Genomic DNA, 25,313 nt, shown 5'->3' on the forward strand with positions numbered 1-25,313 from the left:
CAGGAAGCGCCGGGGAGGCAGCAGGGACACAGATGGACAGTCAGAGAACTTCAAAGGAGCTGCCACATCAACAGATTCCTCCCTTCCCCATGAGCATCCCAAATGGAATTTCCTAAGTTTCCTAATTCTGTATCTAAAACAATTTTAAATAGAAATTCTTGACAAACCTAAAGAGTTCAAATCCATTTCACTCAATGGAAAAATTTAGACTAGAAAGTAGAACATTGAGCACAAGAACTCCATTCAAGGGGAAAATGATTAACCATAGCAAAAAAATATTTTCAGATCCTGATGAACAACATACTTTCATATAACCCCTTAGTACTGCTTGGACTTACAATTCCAACATTGCTCCAAGGCATGGAAGATCTCATATTTCTATCCAATCAATTGCAAAAATCATTCGAAATTAACCTTTGACAGTTTGCATCTAAAGTTTGTCCTAAAGAAGCACTGAAATGTGGAGATTACAATGACCCTGGAACCTCGTTAAAAATCACTGCAGTTCCAAGCATTAACATAGCTGGTTCTGTCATAGCATATTTTTTTCATAGTTCACTTTCTAACAAAATGCAATGATTATGTGATGAAGCAGCTTCACCACAATGATGAAGAAAAAAACGCCTCATACAGCATTGAGCCTTAATGGAGAAAAGGAATAAACGTAAAGAAGTGTAACAGCGTTTTCTGATGCAAGGCCTTAATGTTTTCGTTTCAGCTATACTGAGGAATCCACCTGTTAGGATATGGATCTTTAGAAGTTTGTTTTTAATAGAAAAATAAACCTCATCATCTTTCCCCCCCCACCTCCTCTTTCAGTCTGTTTTTGTTTTGGTACTTCAAGTTGTTCAAGTAACCACCTGTTCACTCGAGAGAGCGAGCTTTCCAATTAAATGTCATATAAAATCTTTGCAAAATTTCATAAATCTTCTCCTGCTGCCTGTTCTCGGGAACCATTGTATACAGCAATAAGGACACACTTCAGACCGTCTATCAGTCTTACTTTCTAGTAACTTTCTTGCCATCTCAGCATTTTCATAGTTAAGTTTTCATATCTAATAAAAGATGAATGCTTTTTGTTAACAACATTTACGAACTAACCTTACCTTTGTAATTTCTGTAATTGTAGCCGTGACAAGAAAAATGTTTATTTTACTGAAATTAAGAGTCAAATATCAACACATGCATTTATATGTGAGGGAGACTGGGTTTTGTTTGCTCAGAGCAAAATGTTCCCCATATTTTTCTCACGGTGAAACTGCCATCACATTGACTTGAAAGCACATATTATGACATGACTGGAAAGAAATAATTTCTGGCACACAACTTTAATCTGCATTAGTTAAAATATGAATTAGTTGCCTACTATGATCTGTACCACTATGATCTGTACCACACCCTTGCACCAAAACCAAACCACAGCAAAACAAATCCCATCAAAAAACCAGAATCCTTCCTTTTTACCAAGTTACAGGACAGAGTCACGGTGTGAGCACAAGCTGGCAAATCCACTTTTCTTTGAATTGATGGGACTGTGGTGTTTGGAAGCATTCTTGGATATTCTAACACCTCTTTCCACCACTAATGAGCACAACAGCTCCTCTCCTCAGTCAGTACAGCTATCACCAGAAAGAGCACTTGATGTCATGGGAAATCAATTCACCGGTTATGCAGTATAGCCCTGGCGCGTATAAACCTCCCAGTCAAGCTCCTATTCCAAGACCTTGGAAGAAAGAAGATGATCTTCTAACCACTCCTAGTCAAAAAGTCACAGTCAAAATAATTAATGTCAACTTACATGCTCTAACCACTTGTGAAAAGGGAAGTTCTTAGGATCTTGTATGTCCAGATCCATGGAGTTCTACTGTATAGTTTTCCAACAAGATTCCATTAATCCTCTGATATCTTACATCCCAAGCAATGACAGCAAATGATGTGAAAAGGTATGGAAAAACTTCAAACGTTTTTCAAGCAATGAATTATTATGAAGCCTCCTGTATCAGTTAAGATGCTTTTAAAACAGTCAAGCTGTTCCAGTTATAAATAATGTAAAATGTTTTATTTATCAGAACTATGATTTTTTTAGATTTCTTATGGACTTACCTTGATTTTTTCCATGCAAAAATCTGGAAGACTATTAGTTTCCATCTAAGCTCAAAGTAAATTTCTTTCTATCCATGCAAATCTCATTTTTATTAAAGAAAATATTCAATTAACCTCAAATATTCAAGACACTCCAATCTAATTAGACATGAATAAGAGATGCAGTAAAGCTATAGTAAACACACATGCAGATTTCATTACTATTATCTTACTGGCTTTCCAACTGACATTAATCAAACAGCAGACTCATTAGATTTTTTTCTCCTTTATGCAAAGCTAATCTCGAGTAGAAATTAGATGACCAATTATCTAAGCAAAACTCTGCAAATAATAATCATATTAGTATTATACTGCAGAATACAATCCTGAAGCAATTAAGACCAAACCCACCTTTTGATATTGATTCATTAGGATATTCTAAAGTTTAAACAGTTCTATATTTGAAACTTAAGCAGCAAATAAAAAAATCAAAGTTTTGAAGGCAGGTCTTGACTAGCAGAAGTAATACGATACAGGACTACCAGACTGGAAAGTCTTATGAATTACAGTCTCTACAAAGCATGATACTATTTTCAAATATCACAGCTTGAAATATATTAAAGTTTCACAATCGTATTAAGAGTCTAAAATATTTTTCTGTATCCATCATAATTTTGCTGTGTTTTCTTACTTTAACTTTTCAGAGTCAATACTTAAAAAACTAATATTATGCTTAGGCCATACCTAATATACACAGGAATCAGAATATTGTGTAAGAATTTTTATACCTTCTGAATGCTTCTTATTTTCAATGACAATTCAAGAAGCAAGAGAAATTAAAAGTGTTAAGTAGCTTTTATTGGCTTATGGTGTTATTTCAATGAGGTTTTTAAAAAATTATTTCAATTACGTCTGCCTATCTAGAACATTTGGAAAAGTGTTTACAGCAGCTAGCAAGATGAATATTGTTCAGCTCATAAAAAGATTTATTACTTATCTGATGTCTCATTTACTATATGATGCCAGAAATCCTATTTATGTGAATGAAAGTAAGCCTGAGGGAATGCAAAAGAGGTTGCAACGCTATTAGGTTCTGTGGTTTGGGGTTTTTTTGCTAAAGCCTTACAAAGACTACAGTCTTTCTCAGAGACGCAGAAGTTAACACGTTGTGCCCTGTCTTCTATATTCTCTCTCAAATGGGCAGTCCCACTACAGTGATGCTTGATGTGACATCTACGAGGGATTTCAGGCTTCAGCTATGGGGTAATGCAATAGTTCATGAGTACTAGGGGGATATAGATGAGTAAATTCTTTGGCAAGTCTCCTGCTAAAAATCAGACGGTTTCTAGATGGTAGCAATTTTAAAGATCTGACTGACATCACTTCTGCAAAGCCACTTCTACAAAATTATTTTTAAAAGAATGCTTGATTTGAATGTCTGTACTAGTGGTGTCTCACAAATAGCAAACTGATTTACATGCTCCAGGATACTCTTGGCTAAATATTCACTAAAGTCCAAGACAACATGAAGCACTCAGACCAAACCTTAAATGAAATAGACTTTAACAGGAAAAAAAACCTAATGAATAATTGAAATACTATGAAACAGCTGGGAAAATAATTAACAGGAGAATTATCAATTATTACAATAGTTCTGTGTATGCTACTAGTGTAACTTACATTGTGTCTTGACAAAGTATTTTCAAATGTTCATTTATTAGAGAATAGCATATGGAACATGCAGGATTAAGTATTATGAAGTAAATAGCAATGTATTAGTATTAAACATGGCTGAATAATTTCCTGTTTCAGAAAGTTCTTATTAAAGGAACACCGAGTATTCCCAAGTGATAATCAAGTCCAATTACCTATTTTCTCTTCTCAACTGTTTTTTAGTTGTACATGGTTACACGGAATGTTTTTCTTTTGTTGTATCATCACGTACCAAGAGAGAAATCAGTTCTTCATGTTCTTTTAAAAAGAAGATTAAAATTTGGCTACGCATAACTGAAATTCTGTGTTAGCAGCAAATTTAAAAATATTGTAATGTTACCATTTCATATGCAAGCCTACTTCAATAATTCATGTTATACTTGATAATCACATCCTTACCCCATTGCTAAAAAACAACCTTTAGTATTTCCCAAAATATTTGGGAAATAGACAAATACAATCAGTACACAGATAAATGCAACTAAAATATGAGGAGCAAGCAGGCTTTATTAGGAGGCATTTTCCTAAGGCAGAATTTAAGAGAAGACACCAGGCTGCTCAGGAATACATTGTACTTACCACTGCTATAGTTGTAGTGAATCCTCTGCCCACTTGTTGGTTTTGGAAGGGACAGCGGGGTCTCCTCTGCGAGGAAATTGCATAATCTGCATTCTACAAACAGCTGCTGTATTGTTTCATCTGATATAATTCCTGAGTCAGTAAGACTGAGTGATATGATTTCAATCCGGATTTTTTCAGCTGCCTATTTAAAAAACAAAGCACAAACGTCATACAAATTATTTTGTGTTTCTAGAAGTGTTGACACAAAGCACATGTATATGTAAATCATTGGCTATTTTGTATCATCAACACTGATCCATTTTGACATGGACAGAACGAGATCCTAAAGCCCGAGGGTTTGTAGTCAAGAATATTGTTGCAACAGATACTGATTCACATTTGGTGTTGAAAATATTTTTGAAATAGTCATACTCTGCTGGAGAAGATGAGGTTAAGGTTATCTTCATGTACAAATGACATCTGAACCACAAATTTCAGATGCCGTTATCTTTAGCTACACAGCAATGTGACTTGTATCTTGATCCTGTAACTGCTTGAAACAGACTCAGTTATATCAGGTACCGAAGTTTTCCAACTGAAAGAGGATTGTTAGATGCGGTGCCTGCTGCAAACTACACTACAAATAGGTCAACAAAAATCCATCCGGTCACAAAGTAGTGAGGCACGTAAAGTAACACTTCATATGGAATTCAACTGCATCTACTGAACTTTCTATTTAAAACAACTATACATTTAAAAGTTAAAATTAACAATAATGATAGTAAAAGTAATATCCCAATTGTTCTTCACGAAAGCTTTTTCTTATTATCTTCAGCTAAAATGACATTTTTCTGTTGCTTACATGAAACTGTTTCAGACTGTTTGGCAAAGTCTATATTATTTGCATACAGATAAATTTTAATAAGCTTTATGTATTTAAGGGAGAATGTCAGACTTGAGAGAAAGAGTCACAAATCTTTTTCTCGGTAACTCTGTAATTCAAAGAAAGAAAAACCACTATGGTTTCAAAATTGGCGTACATAGGTGAGCATTCAAAGCTGAGATTCTTCAAAGAGCAAACAGAACACGTTGGAGTTCAGAAATGTCAAAAAAAATTTTTTTTACTTCTATCCAAGTTCATAGCTTAATTAAAAATATTCCCCTACATGGAAATATTGTGACAATTTTTGACTGTAAACTTAAATCATTTGATGTAATAAATTATATTCAAAAGATTAGCTTTCTAGATTCAGTGTTAGAACTGTAAGTCAATGTTGTAATTTATTATGGAGATAACATATTTTTCCAAGTAAATTATATAATTAATCAAACTGAAAAGCAGGTGTATCCTATTGTAAAAATATCCATCATATAGAACAATTTCCATTGCTGTCAAGCCCTTTCAATATTTGATGAAGTAATTTTACCCCCTCCTTTCAAAAGACATTTCCTTTTATTATGTATCCTAAGACACTTTAACTAAAAACCCAAATCTGAATATTTCAATAAGGTTGTTTTATTATTCAGCAGATTCATGGAAATTTTACTAGGATGACAGAAAATTCCACACCATTCTGTCTCTGCTAATACAGGTACATGGCTTCAGCTGGCAATATTACTGGGATTAGCATAGAATGATGAAATATTTAAAGGAATTTTTTTTTCTAAAATCTAATAAATCAAATGACTGCCAAATGTCATTAAAGTGATGGTCTTTGACTTGAATATGCTTTTCATATTCAAATTTGAAAAGAGAGAGATGAAAGCCTGGAAAGGTTACTCAGTTTCAACTAATAACCTCAAGCACTCTACATTCACATGCATAAAAAATGAAATTGGCTCTATTGTCTAATTTTACTTCAGAAACAACTCTTTTCTTCTGGCACTGAACAGATGTATCAGCATCTGTATTTAAAGTGATATGCTGAGTGGGTTTGTTTGCCCCAAAGTATTTAGCAGCCATGTCAAACTAGTTTGTACACAGACAGTAGTTTACGAATTAAGTCCAAATACAATATCCTGTATTATAAAGTATTCCTTTTACATCTCTTAAAATTCGTTTGACATATTTAACACTTGTAATTGCACACCGTAGGCAAAGAATCTTGCAGTTTTTCAAGGATAGTAGGGTAAGCCCGGGTATTCTGCTTTCTAACTTATACGGAAACTAATGAGTCATATTATTAGAAAATTGTAAGAAAAATAAATTACTTTCGAGCTTAACAGTCAAGAATACTTCAAGGCCAGCTTTTATTAATATTAAACATGAATAAAGCATATACAAAGGAGAACACAAGCTGATAAAAAAAATTACAAATAAAAATAGAACTGCTTAAGAACAGCATAGCCAGCATGACATATTTCACTGTTAGTATAAAAACGCACATACTCTGTAGCCATGCTGAAAATATATGTGGCATCCAATACACGATAGGAATTAATTTTTAAACAACCATTCATATTCCTACCATGCAGAGTGATTTTTTTTTTTTTAAGCCTTGGTCTCACTTATTAGGTACTATTCAAGTGAAAAATGGATAGTTTGTCATGAGCAATTACTTCCCACAAATCATCCTACTTTGATGGGAATAAAATTAGTCTTTAAATTCTGTATTTAAAACAAAATATAATATGAAATTTCCTCTAACAGAGAGACTGGACACACGTATTAGAGAGTACTAAATGCTTTCAAAGACTGTCTCTGAGGAACTAGTTCAGTGCTGTCATTTAAGTGAAGAAAACAAAACATGGGCAAGATACTTAGACTACAGCAAAATTATTTTTTCCATTTGATATTGACTTGTTGTAATTGACAGCACCCAGAGATTTGGAAGAACCACTGAACTCCTTCAACAGGCTGGAGGATTAGCTCAAGTACTAAATGCATTGGACATGACATCAGAATTTGAACTCTCAATAAAACTTATCTCATCTGATGATGTCTGAGATTAAAACCAGCTTTTTTTTAATTCCATAAAAAGTCTTGACTGCCGCTGCATATTCCATATTTTTATTTCCTTTTTGGTCACAATAAAGTGCTAAGACTTCGTTGTGAATAATGAAATTCCAATTGACTCAAATGGTCCACAATAGTATCACACAGAATTAAGTGTTTTAGAAACAAAGTTTGTGCTTTCTACAGACAGAGAACAGCAGCATTGAAGGTGCCTTGCTTATAGAAACAATGTTCTTACTTTTTACAGCTACAGTTTTAAGTAATATATTGCCCCTGAAAGAACTCAAAATTAAGGAAACATCTTACTTGTAACATCAACTTGAATCCTATCTTGACCAATGCTCAAAAATGTTTATGCCTTACTCCTCAATATTTCATGTATTTATTTCCACAGTCTACTGATTCACTTGTTTCCTGCTATTTCAAGCAGAGAGCACATGAGATAAAATGTAAGCTATTGTTCAATAATCACAGGTAATCATCCATTTGCTATCAACACTTCAATCACTATCAATATGACCCAATATCTTTATCGTATGAGAAATTATCCTCTTCCTCTAAAAAGTGCTGAATTCCTGCAATCATCCTACGAACAAGGTAAGAGCGAGCTGCAAAGGAATGCAATCGCAACAAAGGCAATCTAATTTAACTGTTCAGAGACAAACATTACTTGTTAAGTAACTGTGATTAATATGGCAGCATCTTATATATGTTCATAAAAATACTCATTACAAAAAAATTATTCTAGTCCTTAACTGTATGCAGTGACTTTTCATGTTAGGAAAAACATCTGTTTCTCTGTTTTCACCCTAATGGTATAAATGTGAGAACAGAAAGAGGGATACAGCAATGCTCCCTGTTCCTTCTGGAAGTGCCATCCCTTTGGAGAGGTGCATGCACTTTAGACTCGGCCTAAGACCCGGGGCAAAGAGATGTCCCCTTGTCCAACAGCTCTTTGGGAGATGGACTGAGTGGGAAGGAGGGCAAGGCACGGATGATCCTCCCCAGCACCACTGTTCTCCATGTGTGCTAGGAGGAGAACACACTGGTGCAAGGTGGGCACCATGATAGGGTTTGATGCAACCCCTTGGGCTCTGCCTGGAATTAAGAACACACTAAACAAAAAAAATCTATTTGTGACAGCAAGTATGTCTCTGGTTGCTGCCATTTTACCTAGTGCAGGGTCCAATTTCATCATTTTCAGAGCAGGAATTCATCTTTAATATGTTCAAAGTCAAAAATTCCTTGCTACGGCTTGAGAAAAGTCAATGGTTAGATATTACCTCTTCTGTCAAATTCTGAAATACGCCCATCAACATATTGATGTTTTCAGAAAAGCCAATTTCTAATTCAGTAGAAAACACCAAACATTTTAGAAAATACTAAGTTCTTAAAGGATCTGAAGCTTTCCCACCACGACCGTGACAACTATACATCTGAAATTCTAGTCACATTTGTATTTTGCTCATAATACAACTTTTGATCACCTGAATAATATACTTTCTTCCCTTCAAATGGCTTGCCTCTCCCAGCCTTTCTGAAGAATAAGCCAAAAACTGTTCTATGTTTCTCCTGAAGTTGAATTGTTTTTAAAGACTTTTAAACATTTGGGTTTGCAACTTGCCTGTGGCATAAACTGTTTCTAGTGATGAACGGATACAAAAAAACCAGGCATATCTGGAGCTGTTTGACTGGTGAGACATTATATTAACTTCCCTAACACGAAGTTTTATTTTCTCCCCAAAAAGTGGGAAAGGCTAAATAAGCAATACTACTACATCTATCTCTACTGCAGGTTATTTCAAAGAGAAGACTTCATTTTTTTAGTGTTTAAATACCATTGATTATACCACCAAATAAAATAAAAAACAAATACTAACTTTATCAAATCTCAAAGCCAGTTAGCTCCATCAGTGCCAACTAGTCACAGAATTAAGTAATTCAAACGCTCTATAAACTTACAATTACATTTCATTTCAAAAGAAAGCACGATCCTTAGGTAAATAAGAATGAAAGACAGAAATTTTCTCAATAAAAACAGGTCTTAACTCTGTACATTTTTGGCACACTAATATATGTCAACATTTAGGCTACAGAAATGAGATAAGTAGCAGTATTATGCAAAAAACTAAACAAAGACAAACATAATAGGATTTCTGCTTATGTATCGATGCATGTATTTTTCTATATGTAGATCACAGACTTCTGATTTGATTTAAAAAACAAATTAAAATTTTAAAATGTTTATTTGAAAGTTAATCCTATTAGAAAAAACCACCCTTACTATGGGAAGAAAGCAGAAATATCGGTATAGCATTTTCATTTGTTAAGAGTGTATCTGTAGTGAAAAAAAATACAGAATTGCACATTTTAAATACAGCTGTTCTTTTTATTTATAGCTTTAATATTTAATATTTGTTACTGTTCCCCCCTCTACTCCATCATGCCATTATAGTATTGTGGGCAACACAGACATTCAAATATAATGGAATTTGATTCTTTCTCATATTACTCACTGTGCAAAAAAAATTTATGCTTGGTGATACATATCGCAGCTAATGAAAACTCAAATTTAGTCTCAAGTGCCATCCTTTGCTTTTCAGACCTGCAGTTAGAAAAATACTCCGCTCTGCTTGTGAAGTCACCGCAAGTGACTCCCGTGTCAACGTGCTGTGATAAATGCAGCCTCTCCCGTGCGCCAACGAGGAGCGTTCGTATTCATATTCATAACCACCAACAATAGCACCAGCGTGGTTAAAAATGGCTCCTGTTGGTACTCCTGTGGGCTTATGCACTCAGCCTTAAATCTTCTACTTAATATTCTGTCTAATTAGTTTTATTTGTTACCTAAAGAGTAACAGGTTACCTAATGACTTAGATTCTGTTGTTTTGAATAATTTTAAAAACTGGTGTTTGGGGTTTTTTTGGATTTATTTCTCCCTCTTTTCTCAGTTCTTCCATCAAGAAGAATGACTTGTAGGATATGCTCCTGATTAGTACATTAAAGTATATTTGACAAGTGCTAGAAGTTGTAAATCCATCATTTCAGAGCAATGTCTGTTCAAGTTGCCATCACCTCAAACCTTATCAGTGGCGAAAGACAATTTAGGTTTTTCCTGGATTATTCTTTTAGTTTAGTTTCTGTCTAATAGTGACCGTAATAGCAAACAATCACCTTACAGATGGAGAACGGCAAATTTTATTTTATTTTATTTAATCTTAGACCCATCGGTAGTCTTTGAAAATATTGATTATAAAGCTTTAATAAGTTACTTTTATCTTACTCATGAATATTATTTCTTGTTTTACTAACTATGCTGGTGCAGCACTTTTACTTCCCCAAATGCAGATCTCATAGGAGGAAATGCACCATTCAAGTAATTGTACAAAAAAAGGTATAATCAAAGGAAAAGTATTTACTGCTTTGCTGTGCATAAGCTTTATGCTTTACATATTCCCACCTTTGCACAAACCTGTTTCATTGCCCACCAGAACCATAAGCAAGTGTTATTGCTTTTTAATGGTGTTAAAGAGATTTTCATGTCAAAATTAATTAGACCCTGAGATCTTAGTTTATTGAAAACTGTCATTATCAGTTCCTATAAACTGCTGTTAGTGCAAGATGATGCACTCGCAGTTTCTGCAACAAAAAAGAGAAATGTAAACACACCTATAGAAAAAAATGGGACCACCACCAAATAAATTGGTTTGGCCAGTAATTGCCTTGTGGGCACATTTTAACACAACTTGGAAGCCTGACAGCAGTAAATTTTATGGTGGTAATTGAATGCTATATTATCTCCTGTAAGGATGAAGTGTAGACATGGGGGTGAAATGGAGGAGAGGATAGAAAAGATTTTTTTTTTTTTTTTAATATAAAGACCATGCCAAAGAAAATGCAAATTCCTAGTTTTGATGTCTATTTTGAGGATCTGAAACAAGGCTTTTAATCAATGTATTATACATCAAATTGATAATGTTAACTTCTGATTATTCAAATGTATGAAATATTCATAGAGAACTGTCCAAACTTTTACATTTCTCAGACTTCTTTTCTCTATTAATTATCATGCCTGGAAGCTTTTTAGTAAAAGCAGCAGCCATCAGCCTGACTGAACCTGACAAGCTAGCAAGGCCCAATTACACTGGCACTCTGTGGCACTTTGATGTACTGGAAACGCAAAGAGATAGGGGCAAATTGTATAGCACATTATGTTAATGACTTGATTTAATCCAGCCACTAAACTTTATGTAGCCTGTTAAAAAAGATGCTAACACTAATTACGCCACTTTGGAAAGGAAAGAAGGGGACAAGCATTTCATACCGACAAAGTGAAGCTCATAAATGTTGTAAATGAAATGAAACAAAATGAAGTAATCTATGATTAATTATACATCATAGACAAGAAGAAAAAGAGAAAGAAGCAAGTGGTACAGCTAAGTACTGGAAAATCTGTTAGATACCCTTTATGATCAACATATCTAAGAAATAACCATGAACTGTCTAATTTTCAACATGCAAAAAAGAAACAGTATGATCTTAAACGGCTGAAACAGTTTGGCATACAACTCAGATTTATAGGGTAATTAGCATAACGATCTCTAAAAATCACAAGTCTTATTTACAGTGTTTGATTACCAGCAGGATATTTATCTCAAAAGATAAAAGGCACCGATTTTTAATCATAAAAAAATACAAATTCAATCACAATTTTCACATGCTGTATTCTATAATTAACCCCAGATTTCAAATATACCAATGCATATTTTTAAAATCCAATCTGTATCAAACATGTTGCCTTAATTGTTCATAGCTTTTCTTGTCTTATCTACCCTTCTTGAACATGCATTTTGTTACCAGAGGAACAGATCAATGGAGACAGGTAGAAATTAATGAACCTGAAATGAATCTACAGTAAAAATCCTCTCAGAAGTGTTCTTAATTTTGATAAAATAAAATACAGGATGACTAGAAGTATATAGATGAACTGTATTACAGTTTGACTTGAAGGTGATGAGTAGCAGCCATTGCAGTTCTCAAAATTACAAGTGAAACAATTTTCTAACATTTTACATGTAAACAATGCAATTTCATCTTCAAAAGTACCTTCTGTATCTTTCTGCAACATACGTAAGGGCTGGCATTTCTAAAACCCTTCCACTGATACGATATAACAGGATACCCCGTGTCCTTTAAACAAAGGCTAAGATAGACCAGAGAAGTATTAATTGTTAGAAGTACTATAATCAACTTTAAGTGCTAGTTTTATATATTTTTTAAGATTGTGCAGTCAACATTCGATCTAAAACTATGAAATACGCTTGTTTTTTTAGAGAAGTATACTACTGAAATACTGCTCAAAGTAAATCTTGCAAATTTGTATTATGCTGTGTCATTTTGTACGTATGACTTTATGCCGATTAATTGCTGGTTTTAAGAACAAGTCAAGAGAATATCGTTACTGTATGTGCCCACAAATGATAACAGGAAAAGAAGTACACTGAATTCATCGGACACTGTACATGTACAAGCTTCACGGCAAACTGATCTTCAGTTCTAAAACTGTTGGGAAGTCAAGAAAAAAGAAATCTGTGTGGATAAACTAGAAAAATATATGCAAGGTTTGCATGTTCTTAACCTCAAGCTTATGCAATTGCCATTTCAAAAACATTCAGTCAGATCAATATACTGGGATGGAACACAGCAGGTAGCTAAGCATTGTAGATCTACTACAGGCCTTGAAATTATCCCCCCCTTCCTCAGAAATCACTGGAAGCAGCAGAAAAGCACATTTTCCCATATAAAGGCAACAGGTAAGACTGAATAAGGAGACTAATTTCTTTAGACATTCACGTTACAAAAGTTACCTTTCTTCAGGGAGATTACGGGAAGGACTGAAATTTGAATTCAGACTGAAATTTAGAAATGTGTACTTCTAAGTGTGCATAACAATAATGGAAAAGATTACAACAATACCATCAGGTTATTTTTTTTTTTTTATTTTTTTTTTTTCTTTTTTCTGTGAAAAGGTGTCTATTTGAACTGGAAACAGGAAAACATACGTTTGTTGAAAATGTCTTAGAATCTGACCTTAGATATAATAAAGCTTAGGAGATATTAGGCTTAAATATTTTTACCTAAATATTTTTCTTAGACTTATTAAATAATTGCCATAAATACTCTGACTCACCTGTTTAATATTCTTGGATAGTGGACTTGAAACAATACAGTCATCACTGTCAGTTATTATTGATTCGATTGCATCATTTTCTTGTCTATCATCTTGATCTGAAAAGAAAAAAAGTAAAAACCCAACAGTGTAGTTAAAAACCCCTGTATTTGTTGTCCATCTGAGACTTGCTGACAAACCTGAGAGTGATATATTTTCTTCTCTAATAAATAAAGTACCAGTGCCAGGTAAATCTTCTCTTCCTCGCAGATTAACACTGGCAAATCAATGACCTTTAAAGTTGTCTAAACTGTATTTTTTTTTTCTGATTTGCTAAAAAAAAAAAAAAAAATCGGTAATGTTTCCCAGATCAAAGTTGATGAGTCGAACAATATAATTCCTGTCATTAACTGAAGTATGAACAACAGTTAGTGTTCTATAAGAATGTGGTCTGAATTAGTGGATTCCCTTAGACCATATTTACACTCTTCTTTATATGTGCATGGTGTTACTTTTTTTTTTTTTTCTTTTCTGCAAAGTAGTTCTGTTTGCAGGTAGATATTTCCTAAAGCATTCAGGTCTTTTTTCCTCTGGAGCAAAGTACTTACAAACACAACAAGGATTCAATATCATGATTTTCCGTTTTTTCTAATGAATTCTTATGCAGAAGCTGCAAACAACTGCACATAAAGTTTTAGCATCCTGCTTGTGCTTTTACTTCAACTTGGTGTCATGGACCTGGTTTATTTCAATGATACACAGTTTAAGCTCAGAGGTGGAACAGGATGACCCAGCTTTTATGAACTTTAACTAAATCTGTCTCTAACAACTTTATGTCACAGATGTGATAAGACATACCACCCCTCTCACTGTCTGAAAGTATTTCCAATATCAGCATTGGCTGTTATCTGCAGACAAAAGGAGTATATTCATTATAACAGTCTTTAGAACAGCATAGTTCTACAGGACAATACAAAGGCATTTAAAATAGAAGCCAGGTTTCCTTTAATATTTTATGAATCTAGGTCAGATACCAGATTTTTGCATTCGATTACAATACTGTTTCCATTTGGGAAGAAAATAACACCACCATACCCACCACCCAGCTTCGGTGACACAGTGCACCAGAATATAATTTCTGTCATGAAGCTTCTCATAATGAGGCAGCTCCCACTGCTAGGAAGAAACACTTAAGAAAATGGAAAGAGACAGATTTATTAAGAAAATACTGTTTCTTATTCATAAAAATGAATTCTACCTTCTGGTTCCAATTCTTCACTTATTTCTGTCTCATCTGCAGAGGTACCAGAGCTTTGCTCAGCCAGCTGCCCCTCTGACAGCGGTGACAGGTCAGCCTTTTCTTGTTGAATCTCTTCAGCCATCTCCTTTGCCTTATCATCTGCTAGCTTTTCTTCTTTAACCTCGTATACCACATGCTATATAAAAATAGATAAACCCACAGTCTTTATAACAGTCCTCGAATAGTAAAAAGCTACTAAAGTTCAAAACTTGAAGAATTATGGCTCGCATTCATTACACATAGGTTTTAAACAATTATATTGCTTATGCAGTGCAAGAAACAATAAGTTGTCAACTGCCGTAACGAACAATTGATACAGTAGAAAGACAATTCTCTAATGATGTATATTTGTGAAAACATAACTATTATAATCATTTGGTACCTGTCAGATACAGTCTGTTAGATTTCCAGATTCATTTATATTTCAGCTGTTTCAGTTCTACAAGACTCAGTTTTATCAAAAAAAAACCAACCCACCACCACCTTATTCAGTTGGCAACTTTATAACTCCCATTAGACAATATTTTCCATTTCAAAAGCAAGCTAAAATAATATAAAAAAGAATCAGCTTTGCTACAAAATACAAATGTTATCTCAGGTAAAATAGTGCATAATTTACTCTGAAGTAACTATATTCTACTTGACCAACACCACCTGATGTGGTGGAAAAGAGACTTAACTTCTCAATCAAAGCCCCAGAAGAGCTTTAAAGTCGAAAAATGAAGATAAGAACCAGTGATTACACCACAGTGTTACACCACCAAGAACTAGTTTGCCAATCTGCCACCATTTACTTTTACAACCAATTGGACCATTACGAATTACAAATTCTTTTCTGCTCCTTGGAATGCTATGTATTTAGCAATATTCCAAAGTTACTCCACCACTTCTCTTCATTTCCCTCTGCTATATAATGGTAATTTTTAGAGGGAAGACAAAATAAACTTCATCCAACCACAGAAGACAATCAGTAGAGATATTCCTCACTTTCCAATGAGCAATCTCCCTTAGATTGTTATCAAAATGAATAATTTATTTCATATTTTACTGATTTTTTTTTTGAGATCTTAATTCATTGTAGTTTTACTCCCGATGCATGACTCTGAAGAAATAACATACACACGGAATTCAAATGCAATATATTACATAACAAAACAAAACCTGAATAATCTCATACCTCTGAAACACCTGGAACTCCCCAAGCCTTCGTCTTCTGTGCAAGTTCCATGTTATTTTCAACAATAGAGCCCTAAATGATGGGAAAAATAAGAGGAAGCCTTTAACATATAGTAGAAAAATAACACACAAAGTAAGTATGTATGTATGTAACACACAACGTAAGTAAGTATGAATTTAGTGGTGGAGAAGCATTTGGCCAGGAAATGATGTCCTCTGTTTCCCCACATCGGCATTATTGTTTCTGTCCTCTGCTATAGCTTCTGCCTATAAGGCTGGACAATTCTCACGAATGGTTTGGGCGAGTCAAACCATTCCTCCCACCTTTTAGCGAGTCCCAAACCAACTATTTGCTTTGCTCTGTGTCACACTGTTATCCAAGAACTAGATTCTGTGCTATTCCAAAAATGATCAGGAAAACGAAACAGACTGTTCTTGCTCAGTTCTAATCTGTTGAGCTTCTAATTGCCTTGCATGGACACTCTCTTGCCATTTCACCACAAGATTTAGGCACCACAGAAGCACCAGCTATTTAATTATTTAGTTCTAACAGTCCTTTTGTCTCTAACCAGTGAGGCTTGGATTTTTAGAACAGCAAGGGGAGCTGCCCATCCAGTAATGAAGACTTTGATGGAGACTGAGTAGTTGTCTCCCTTAGAAAATCCTAGTTTGTGAAAAATTGTCTGACTTTTGAGAAGCTACTGTCCGGACAGCTGAGGGTATGTTGTGTGTGTAACTAGATGGCTAACAGCTCAGTTTTCCACAGCTGTTGCTAAAATAATTGAGTGTTCTTCATTATTAGCTCTACAAATTGTCCATACTGAGACATAAGTAGTCTTTCTTGCTTCAACACGCATGAGCAAAATACTTAAAACTTACTGCCATCTGTTTTGCACTAAGATCCTCGAAAGATACTTTCTTGTCTGCTTGAGTGGCACGCTGCCTTGCTTTGGGTGTTGGTTTCTGTAATAAAACAGAGTTAAAGACCATTTATTGCCATTTTGTAACCATCTTATATTACAGTAAATTTTGAGGGATGCCGATTTTTCTCAAAGCCAAACCTAACTGCACTACATTAAATTCTTAACAGGCAAGATGATGGAGATGTTGTTTGAACAAGCAACCTCCTGCAAATTGAAAATCCTTTCCAAATTCAGCCACAAATGGGTATAAAACCGTACAGAAGATGTATGGAATGCAGTCTGAGTTCCAGGTGAGAAACAAGTGTAGGACTGAAGTCAGTGGTATCATATATGTGGCAGAATGATTTATTATTATCATTTACAGAGCACTTGATTCCTTTTCTTGTTCTGTAGGTGTACCATGTCTTTGACACCTTTCCTCACCTCACTCCCTCGGAGAATTTTATAACAACACAGAGAAGAGGCTGGTAATAGTTGCAAAGCTAACTAAATGATGAAGAAATATTTCTGTCATGATGTTATAATACAAAAGACAAAAAACAATAAAGAGAAAGTGGTTTATTACTTTTCATGCTTTACTCTCTTGATGAAGGTAGAAATTATCGTCCTTTTCCACTGATTTTTATAAACTAAAAATTCCTCACACTACCTTTAATTTATGAATTATTTTTAAGAAGCTATTGGGTATCTCAGCATCAAACTCCAGGCACCAGAATATGAAAGAGTGTGGTGCAGATACCCCTACAGATCTGTACATATGGCTTGGGTCTGGCTGCTTGAGAATTCTTTTGGCTCAAAGCTACCCCAACTGACTGAGTTCTGTCTGAATTTCTAAGAGACCATAGAAATAATTGCTGATTTAATGACTGTCACAAATTTCAACCACAGCCCTAAAGTGGCACAAGCATGTGACTACATTTTATGTGGGACAGGTACACTGGAAAGAGAATCAATAAGCATCAGGTTTATAGGGAAAACATTTATTGTTTGTTATTTCTCCTCCCTCTTCTCCCTGCTCTTTTGCTAACCAGTTATCTACCGTTATAAAAGACTTTAAAAATTTTGGACACAAGAAAGATTTCATGTCCCAAAGGAAGCTGAAGATGGCGGTTATATGAAGCATTTGTACTATGCATTATTTCACAGTAAGGACAAACCCTGGTCATCAGGGAAGAACTAAATGAACTGCTGTAATAGGTCTTTTATATCTCTTAACTTCTGTGAATTTGTTAAATTACTTACTGTCACCGATGAAGTAAAAGAATGAGGCAGGGCTGGACTCTGCGTTTTTTCCTCCGCTGGTAATTTAGTTGCCATTGATTTCTCATTTTGAATGTAATTCACTAAGTCTGCAGCCATTGTTGATCCACTTGGTGGTAAGTAGACGAACTTCCATTTTAATTCAACTGTGATGGTACCAGTAGCACGTCTTTCAGAATCTGTTAGTTCAAAAGTACCTGAAAGCAAAATGCGAATCTTGTCTCAAATTATCTTATTCTATACATATACAAGAAAATGCAATGCAAAACTGAGTGAGATTCAGGAATTAAGTAACTGAATACTCTTCATTTTAGAAGCTAAATAGCGTCAAAATATTGTATTTTTTAGATTAAAAATATCCAATATAACACTGTGGATATTCAAAACTACAGGATATAGAAGGGACTGGATTACTGTGTTCATTAATAGTCTTGTAGGTTTCTCAGATAATCTAATACCAGATAACTAATTCTTACAGACATCTTTCAAAAGATCCAACTAAAACATTTCCATGTTTTACTAATACTTACTTTTCCTAAAGAAAATAAGAGGTTTTTAAAAAATCTGCGAGTTGCTAAATCTTTATAGAAGAAACACCCTAAATTCACTTGCAAATTTTCTATGATTATCCATCTATATGGGATAACTATAGAATCATATTTTAAAGTTTTCATTAATGCTTTACAGATAACAATGAAATAATTGTTAAGCAGCTTTTATATTATAACCACCACAGTAAATTTGGAACTGATATCAGCTTGTGGGGAGCAGTTGATGCACTGAAGGCAGGGCTGCTGTTCATACAGTAGAAAAACGGGCTGATGGAAACCTCATGAAGTTCCACAAGAGCAAATGCAAAGACACACACCAGCCCAGAATAGCACCAGCTAATGGCCCAGGCGGGGGCTGACTGATCACAAGCAGCCTTGCACAACAAGAGCTGGTCCTGTTTGACAAACATAATTTAAGCCAGCCAAGCTGTGTCTTTGCAGCAAAGAATGGCAACTGTACCCTGGCCTGGATGAGCAAGAATGGAGTCAAGCAGATCCAGGGAAGTTTCGTGCTTTCTCTATTTGAAACCGCTGAGACAGCATCTGGAATACTGTGTCCAGACCTCTGAGTCCAACCAAAACCTAACCTAACTCTGGCACTAACCCATGTCCCTAAGAACCTCATCTACACATCTTTTAAACCCCTCCAGGGATGGTGACTCCATCACTGCCCTGGGCAGCCTGTTCCAATGCCCCACAGCCCTTTCTGTGAAGAATTTTCCGTAATATCCGACCTGAACCTCCCCTGGCGCAACTTGAGGCCGTTTCCTCTGGTCCTGGCGCTTGTTCCTGGGGAGCAGAGCCCGACCCCCCCTGGCTCCAAGCTCCTTTCAGGCAGGTCAGAGATCAGAAGGTCTCCCCTCAGCTCCTGTTCTCCAGCTGAACCCCCAGCTCCCTCAGCCGCTCCCATCACAATTGTGCTCCAGCCCCTTCCCCAGCTCCGTTCCCTTCTCTCAACTCGCTCCAGCACCTCAAGGCCTTTCTTGGCGTGAGGGGCCCAGAACTGAGCCCGGGATTTGAGGTTTGGCCTCATCAGTGCCCAGCACAGGGAAGGTCACTGCCCTGGGCCTGCTGGCCATACTGGTGCTGATACAAGCCAGGATGCTGGTGGCCTTTTTGACCACCTGGGCACATGCTGGCTCATATTCAGCTGCTGTCACCAACACCCCCAGGCCCTATTCCCCCAGGCGCTTTCCAGCCGCTCTTCCCCAAGCCTGGAGCGCTGCCTGGGGTTGTTGTGACCCACGTGCAGGACCCGGCACTTGGCCTTCTTGAACCTCAGACAACTGGTCTCAGCCCAATGATCCAGCCGGTCCACAGATCTCTGAAGACTCTTTCTTTAGTTTGGTTCTTAAAGAGATTTAAAGATATATAATAGAAGAAGTGAAGATTTTGTTAAGTTTAAAGAGGTCTAATTCTTACCTGAGATAGATCTGTCATGTGCTAAAGAAATAAGAGGCACATTGGCTTTCCCTACATAAGCACCTTCTTCCGTTTCACCATCATCAAATACATAAAAGGTTAACGATTCTGATTTTAGGTATCGGTCTAAATCTGCATTCATTGGCACTTGGAAACACATATGGTCATCTATTTGTGGGTTGTTGCTGCTAGGAATGATGGGAGTATCATAGTCTGCAAAATCAAAGAACTTGTAGACAACATAAGTATTTGGCTGAAGATGTTTTTTTCGGGATTGTAGATTGTTACAACATTTTATTGTAATGTGGAGTTCATTTAAATTGCCATCTGTTGAAGTGCTGACTTGGGCAGTTCTGTGTATCTGCTGCTTTAAATGAAAAAGAAGTTAAATTAAAAACATTAGAATGTTGGTGAACTCTAAGAACTACATAAATAGAACAAATAACTGATTAATTCAATGACAGTCCAACTACTGTTTAATCTTATTTGTCAAAATATTACTTGTTCTCTAAATTCAACGACATCTCTCTCTTGTGTTGGTGGTATAAGGAAATAAGAGGTTAATCCTTTCAGGTCTGTAGTTGTTTGCTTTATTGTTCTAAAGTTTTACGATCTGCTTGTCATTTGATCATCTACAAAGCAGTGAACATCACAGTTTTAAGAGTGATTCATATCTAGTGCTAGTTTTAAGTTAAGTATTCTGATCTTGACAGCTATTCTGTGTCAAGAAATTTTTCTAACACTAGTCCCTTTTATATATGTACTTTTCAATAATTAAAAGTGGGCTGCAGATTCCTCTGTTTTTTTTTTTTTCCTCCAAAGCCCTTGTCCACATAAATAATTTACAAAAATTATAAATCAGCATGTGAAGAGTAATAATAAATGTTTGAAGTAAACTCCGTGATATCACAAGTGTTTTTAATCACCTATCAGCATGGCTTGTACGTTCTGTGGAAATGGCAGTTGGAAAACTGGGAAATTCATTTTAATGAAATTAAAGAATAAAAACAAAACAAATAACATGACTGTCATAAATGAGTAATCCTCATCTACATTGATCTCAAAAGGCTTTCCCTTTTTACTGTGACATGTCTCAGTTATTTTCATTAATTGTACATAATTATCTTGCTTCTGGGAGCCAGAGTTCTGTCTTCCGGTATATGGGGAAACATGTAACCATTTGATTTTGTGTGATAAAATGTTAAATATTTTCATTAAATAATCCACATCGATAGTTAATGAGAAAACCAAACATGACAGTTTAAGTCCTTAATATGCAGACTTAAGACGACTACTTCTGGCTACATTAGAACTGGAAATTTATAGCAGTTTATGTACAGTTCATGCTTCCATCATTTCTGCTGCTATACAGGACAGAAAATTTTATATGTATGTTTAACTAGTGAAAGCTTAAATTTTGGAACGCACAACTGCAGCTACTTCTGCAGCTGCAGATTGACAGAACCCTTAACATAATGTAACCATCTGCTATAACTATATGACTTTTAGTTTCTGCCATAAGACATTTCTGAAAACTGCACTGTTTCAAACAGCTCTGTAGAAGCTGTTCTTAATTTCTGCCATTTTTCCTATTTTCTCCTGTACAATCAGTATATTTCAGCTGCCATGTTTGAATTTGCAAATGTACAATTACACCAAAATGCTCTGTTCCACATGTTTTACCTTGCCACTATGTTTGGATTGGTAACCCAGCGAGAAATAACATAATCGAGAATAGTGGAAACTAAGTAACAGATTTTGGCATTTATCAGTGGACAGATTTTGTGAGTTAGTTTAAAATACTTTGATTTAAAGCAAATGTTACAATGTTATCAAACATGAAGTTATTCTGAAAATGCCTGCAGTGACCTTTAATGGAATTCATACACTAAACATACTTCTCAGATTACAACATGGAATCCATTGAGATTCTAGTATAATATAATTTTACATTATGGTATAATATAAAACATTGAAGTTACTGCAGACTTAGAGTAATTTACACAGCTATAGACAAAAAAATGCCTGTTAGAAACTCTAACGAGTTTTCATTTATATATTTCAACCTGATTGTTTTTATTTCTTAAGCAATTGTTAAAGATGTCTGAAAGTCCCTTCTTTTTCTGTGACCCTCATTTAGACATGATTATTCAGTGCATTATATTACCAGAATGCTCTTCATTATCCAGAAAAAAAAATAAAATTGAAATCTCTCTCTCATAATACTCAAACATTAAGATCTTCGAGACCCTTCTGAAGAACTGCTTTGCCTGTTATACTGGTCTGACAGTCTGACATCCAGTTGGTTTAACATTCCTGAATATTGTACTAGAACAAAATGTTAACAAAACTTGACATTACAGGTTAGGAAAATTAAATAAAATAATTTCAAATAATCTGGTGACAATTTAAGTAAAAATAAGTAACTGAAGTTTAAGAATTGGTCTCTTCAGGAAAGCTACAATTCATCTGGCTCTTTATCTCTTTATATGACAAACATGTCATTCAACCGCTAAACATATTTTCCAGTTCAAGAACCTTTAACTTTGTTAACCTTGAACATATTGAGACTCGAAGTAAACTATTTGAACTGGAAAAGTAATTTTGAACAGTTTATTCTATCAAAACTATGAAGTAAAAACCAAAACATACCTGGGATGGTTGTTCATGTTCCCTAAAATTGGATGTTATATACCCGAGAGCCTTTGACCTCTCTTTGTACAGAATAATAGTTTGATCCATAGGAACTCGTAACCTGATCCAGTATTCTAGAGTACCATAATTTTGAATGGTTTTTTTGGTTCCTAAGGAATAAATAAATATGAGATTGCATTAATTTTCTTATCAACATTAAAGTACTTAATGTCAAAAGCTGGGAAACAACAACAATTAAAGATTAATAATCTTGTGACTATGCATTATGACAGCATTTGTGACATCAGATGAGGAGTCCACATTATTATAGAAACAGAAACAACTCCTTTGGCTCTACATGTACAATCCAAAACCAAAACATGACTATTTTTTCATACTGTAATTTGCAATATTTACTCTCCAAGCTATAGGGTCAAGTCAAATTCATTATTTTAATCTCTTTAAGGCAAATAAAGCTTAGAACAGTTTTGTATGTCAACAGCTGGAAACGTCCCCTGAAGTGGCATGCACTTTAAATTACTGGCAAAAATACCACCTTATAATGGCTTATTAAACCAGATTTTTGACAAGAGTGGGCAGTATAGAGGTGCCTGAATACAATGACCTGACAAAATACTGCTAAAAGAAAAAGCAAACAGCACAGAATATTAAGTACTTCTTAAAAATCAGCTTATCCAGGATATCTTAAAATTATTTTAAAACAATGAATTGAGAGGAAAAAAATGCACAAAACAAAATCAACTCCCCCATAGATTATGCTACTATATGAAATGTTATTAACTGTAATCACCACCATTTGCACCATTTTGACGCCTTATGACTATATGAAGACCTCTGTCCTACCAGTTTAAATTACAACCACTGTAACCATTTCTTCCTTTATAGATACGGAATGAGGGGATATATTTATGACACCTGGGCCAGATATAAAGCACTGATGTTTGACAGTTATATAATGGACAAATGGTTTTGTTTTTCATGTATGTTCTGCCAAACAGATAAATTGCATATGCAAAAGTAGAATACTTTAAATTAGATATAAGACAACGGAAATTACTCTGTGTTTCATAGTTGAAGTACGTAGGGCCCCTTTGTATCAATAAGAGTCTTAGAGGATGACAGAAACTTGCATTAAGTAACTAAAACATCAATTAATATATAAAACAGTAAATCAAAATGAAAAAGAGTATCCGTCTTATTTTGAAGTGTCTTTCTCTAAAGTTAAAGAAATTCTAACATATGCATAGTGCTACAATGCAGTCAAGCACACTGCTCCACTAACTACTTTTTTCCATGTTGTTTTTGTACAATTCTGTTGAGTAAGGTGATACTATCTTTCATTAGTAATTCTCTACATGTGTAGCAGTAATACTTCGCAAGTAACCTTTATGTAAGGCAAAAAAATCACTTGCTATTTTCAGACAAGATTCTCTAATGCCAGTTCCAGCACGTCATACTTGTAATGTCACGCACTTTGGGATCACTATATTAACACCATCTTTGTCCTCAGCCATTATGGGCAAAATTCCACCTGTCAGACCTTTCCCACAGCTCACAGTAGAATCACCAAAACACGCTGCACATTCAACAGGAAATACCATGTTGTGTAAACCCCTTTCTTATGCTTTTGAAATAGTCATACACCAACTCCTTGTTGGCCAGATACACATCACTTCAACAGAATACATTTTGATATGTTAATTACCAACTAAATTGGCTTTGCTGTAGATCTTCCCATTGTTTTCCAAGACTTCACGGAACTTTAGTTGACATGTAGCAACCGTTTCATATTCTGTGCCGTACGCCTGATGAACCTCGAGCGTGACGCTGCTGTGCTGTATGTAGTGCAAGAAGCAGTCGTTGGCCTGCACGAGGTGCTGAGAGGTAAAGTCATACGAGGGGCTGAGCCCATAAACCACCGGGGTGATCTGAAGTTCGAAGTCATAGAATGCGTAAGTACAAAACGTTGCAGGTTCATGGTCACCAAAAGCGTGCATAGCTCCAGAAGAGAAGATCACTCTGGTGATATGAATTTCAAAAAGGTTCTCTCCTCTTTCTAAATGTAAAGTTTCAGCAAATTCATCCACTGGATCCCCTGGTAATATTTCTGGTCTGGATTTATGTGATTTTGTACCATAGACAACATCTCTTAGTTGGGCTGCAACAAATAAAAAAGAGCTAAAATAGAGCTACAATGTGACAGTCTTGTTTAAAAAACAAATATAATTAATGACTGAGTAGAGAGGAAAAAAACATAATTCAGTTATATTAACAATGTTACTTTCTTAAAGGCGTTACTAAAAAAGAACTCACATATATAAAATCGTAGATCTACTGCTCATTTAGCACACTGACAAAAACCAAGAATACCACAATAGAGCTGCTCCAATATACATAAAAATAGACATGGGCCCCTAACAATTAATAACAGATTACAAGGGAGTTACCAAGGAAATTATTCAATGATCAAAATAAGTATCACTATACAAATGTGGCAGAGACTCTAGACACATGTTTTTGTGGGCTTGCACGACATTTGCCAGG

At 35.2% G+C, this 25,313-nt stretch overlaps 1 protein-coding gene across 7 annotated transcripts in view; it reads right to left on the reverse strand.

The window, feature by feature from the left end:
• RPGRIP1L (RPGRIP1 like) overlaps positions 1-25,313 on the reverse strand; it is a 71,050-nt gene that overhangs the window by 12,174 nt on the left and 33,563 nt on the right. For 5 of the 7 annotated variants that reach the window (XM_065640714.1, XM_065640715.1, XM_065640713.1 and 2 more), the window contains exons 16-24: positions 24,475-24,927; positions 22,767-22,918; positions 20,115-20,481; positions 18,124-18,338; positions 16,838-16,921; positions 15,960-16,031; positions 14,741-14,918; positions 13,504-13,601; positions 4,375-4,558 (exon numbers count right to left, since the gene is read on the reverse strand). In XM_065640714.1, the coding sequence (XP_065496786.1) occupies positions 4,375-4,558; positions 13,504-13,601; positions 14,741-14,918; positions 15,960-16,031; positions 16,838-16,921; positions 18,124-18,338; positions 20,115-20,481; positions 22,767-22,918; positions 24,475-24,927 (1,803 nt within the window). Of the gene's footprint in view, positions 1-4,374; positions 4,559-13,503; positions 13,602-14,740; positions 14,919-15,959; positions 16,032-16,837; positions 16,922-18,123; positions 18,339-20,114; positions 20,482-22,766; positions 22,919-24,474; positions 24,928-25,313 lie in introns of those variants that run through there. The other 2 variants (XM_065640716.1, XM_065640720.1) reach the window with 2 other exon arrangements.

Source organism: Caloenas nicobarica, chromosome 9 (assembly GCF_036013445.1).
Source record: "Caloenas nicobarica isolate bCalNic1 chromosome 9, bCalNic1.hap1, whole genome shotgun sequence".
NCBI lineage: Eukaryota > Metazoa > Chordata > Aves > Columbiformes > Columbidae > Caloenas > Caloenas nicobarica.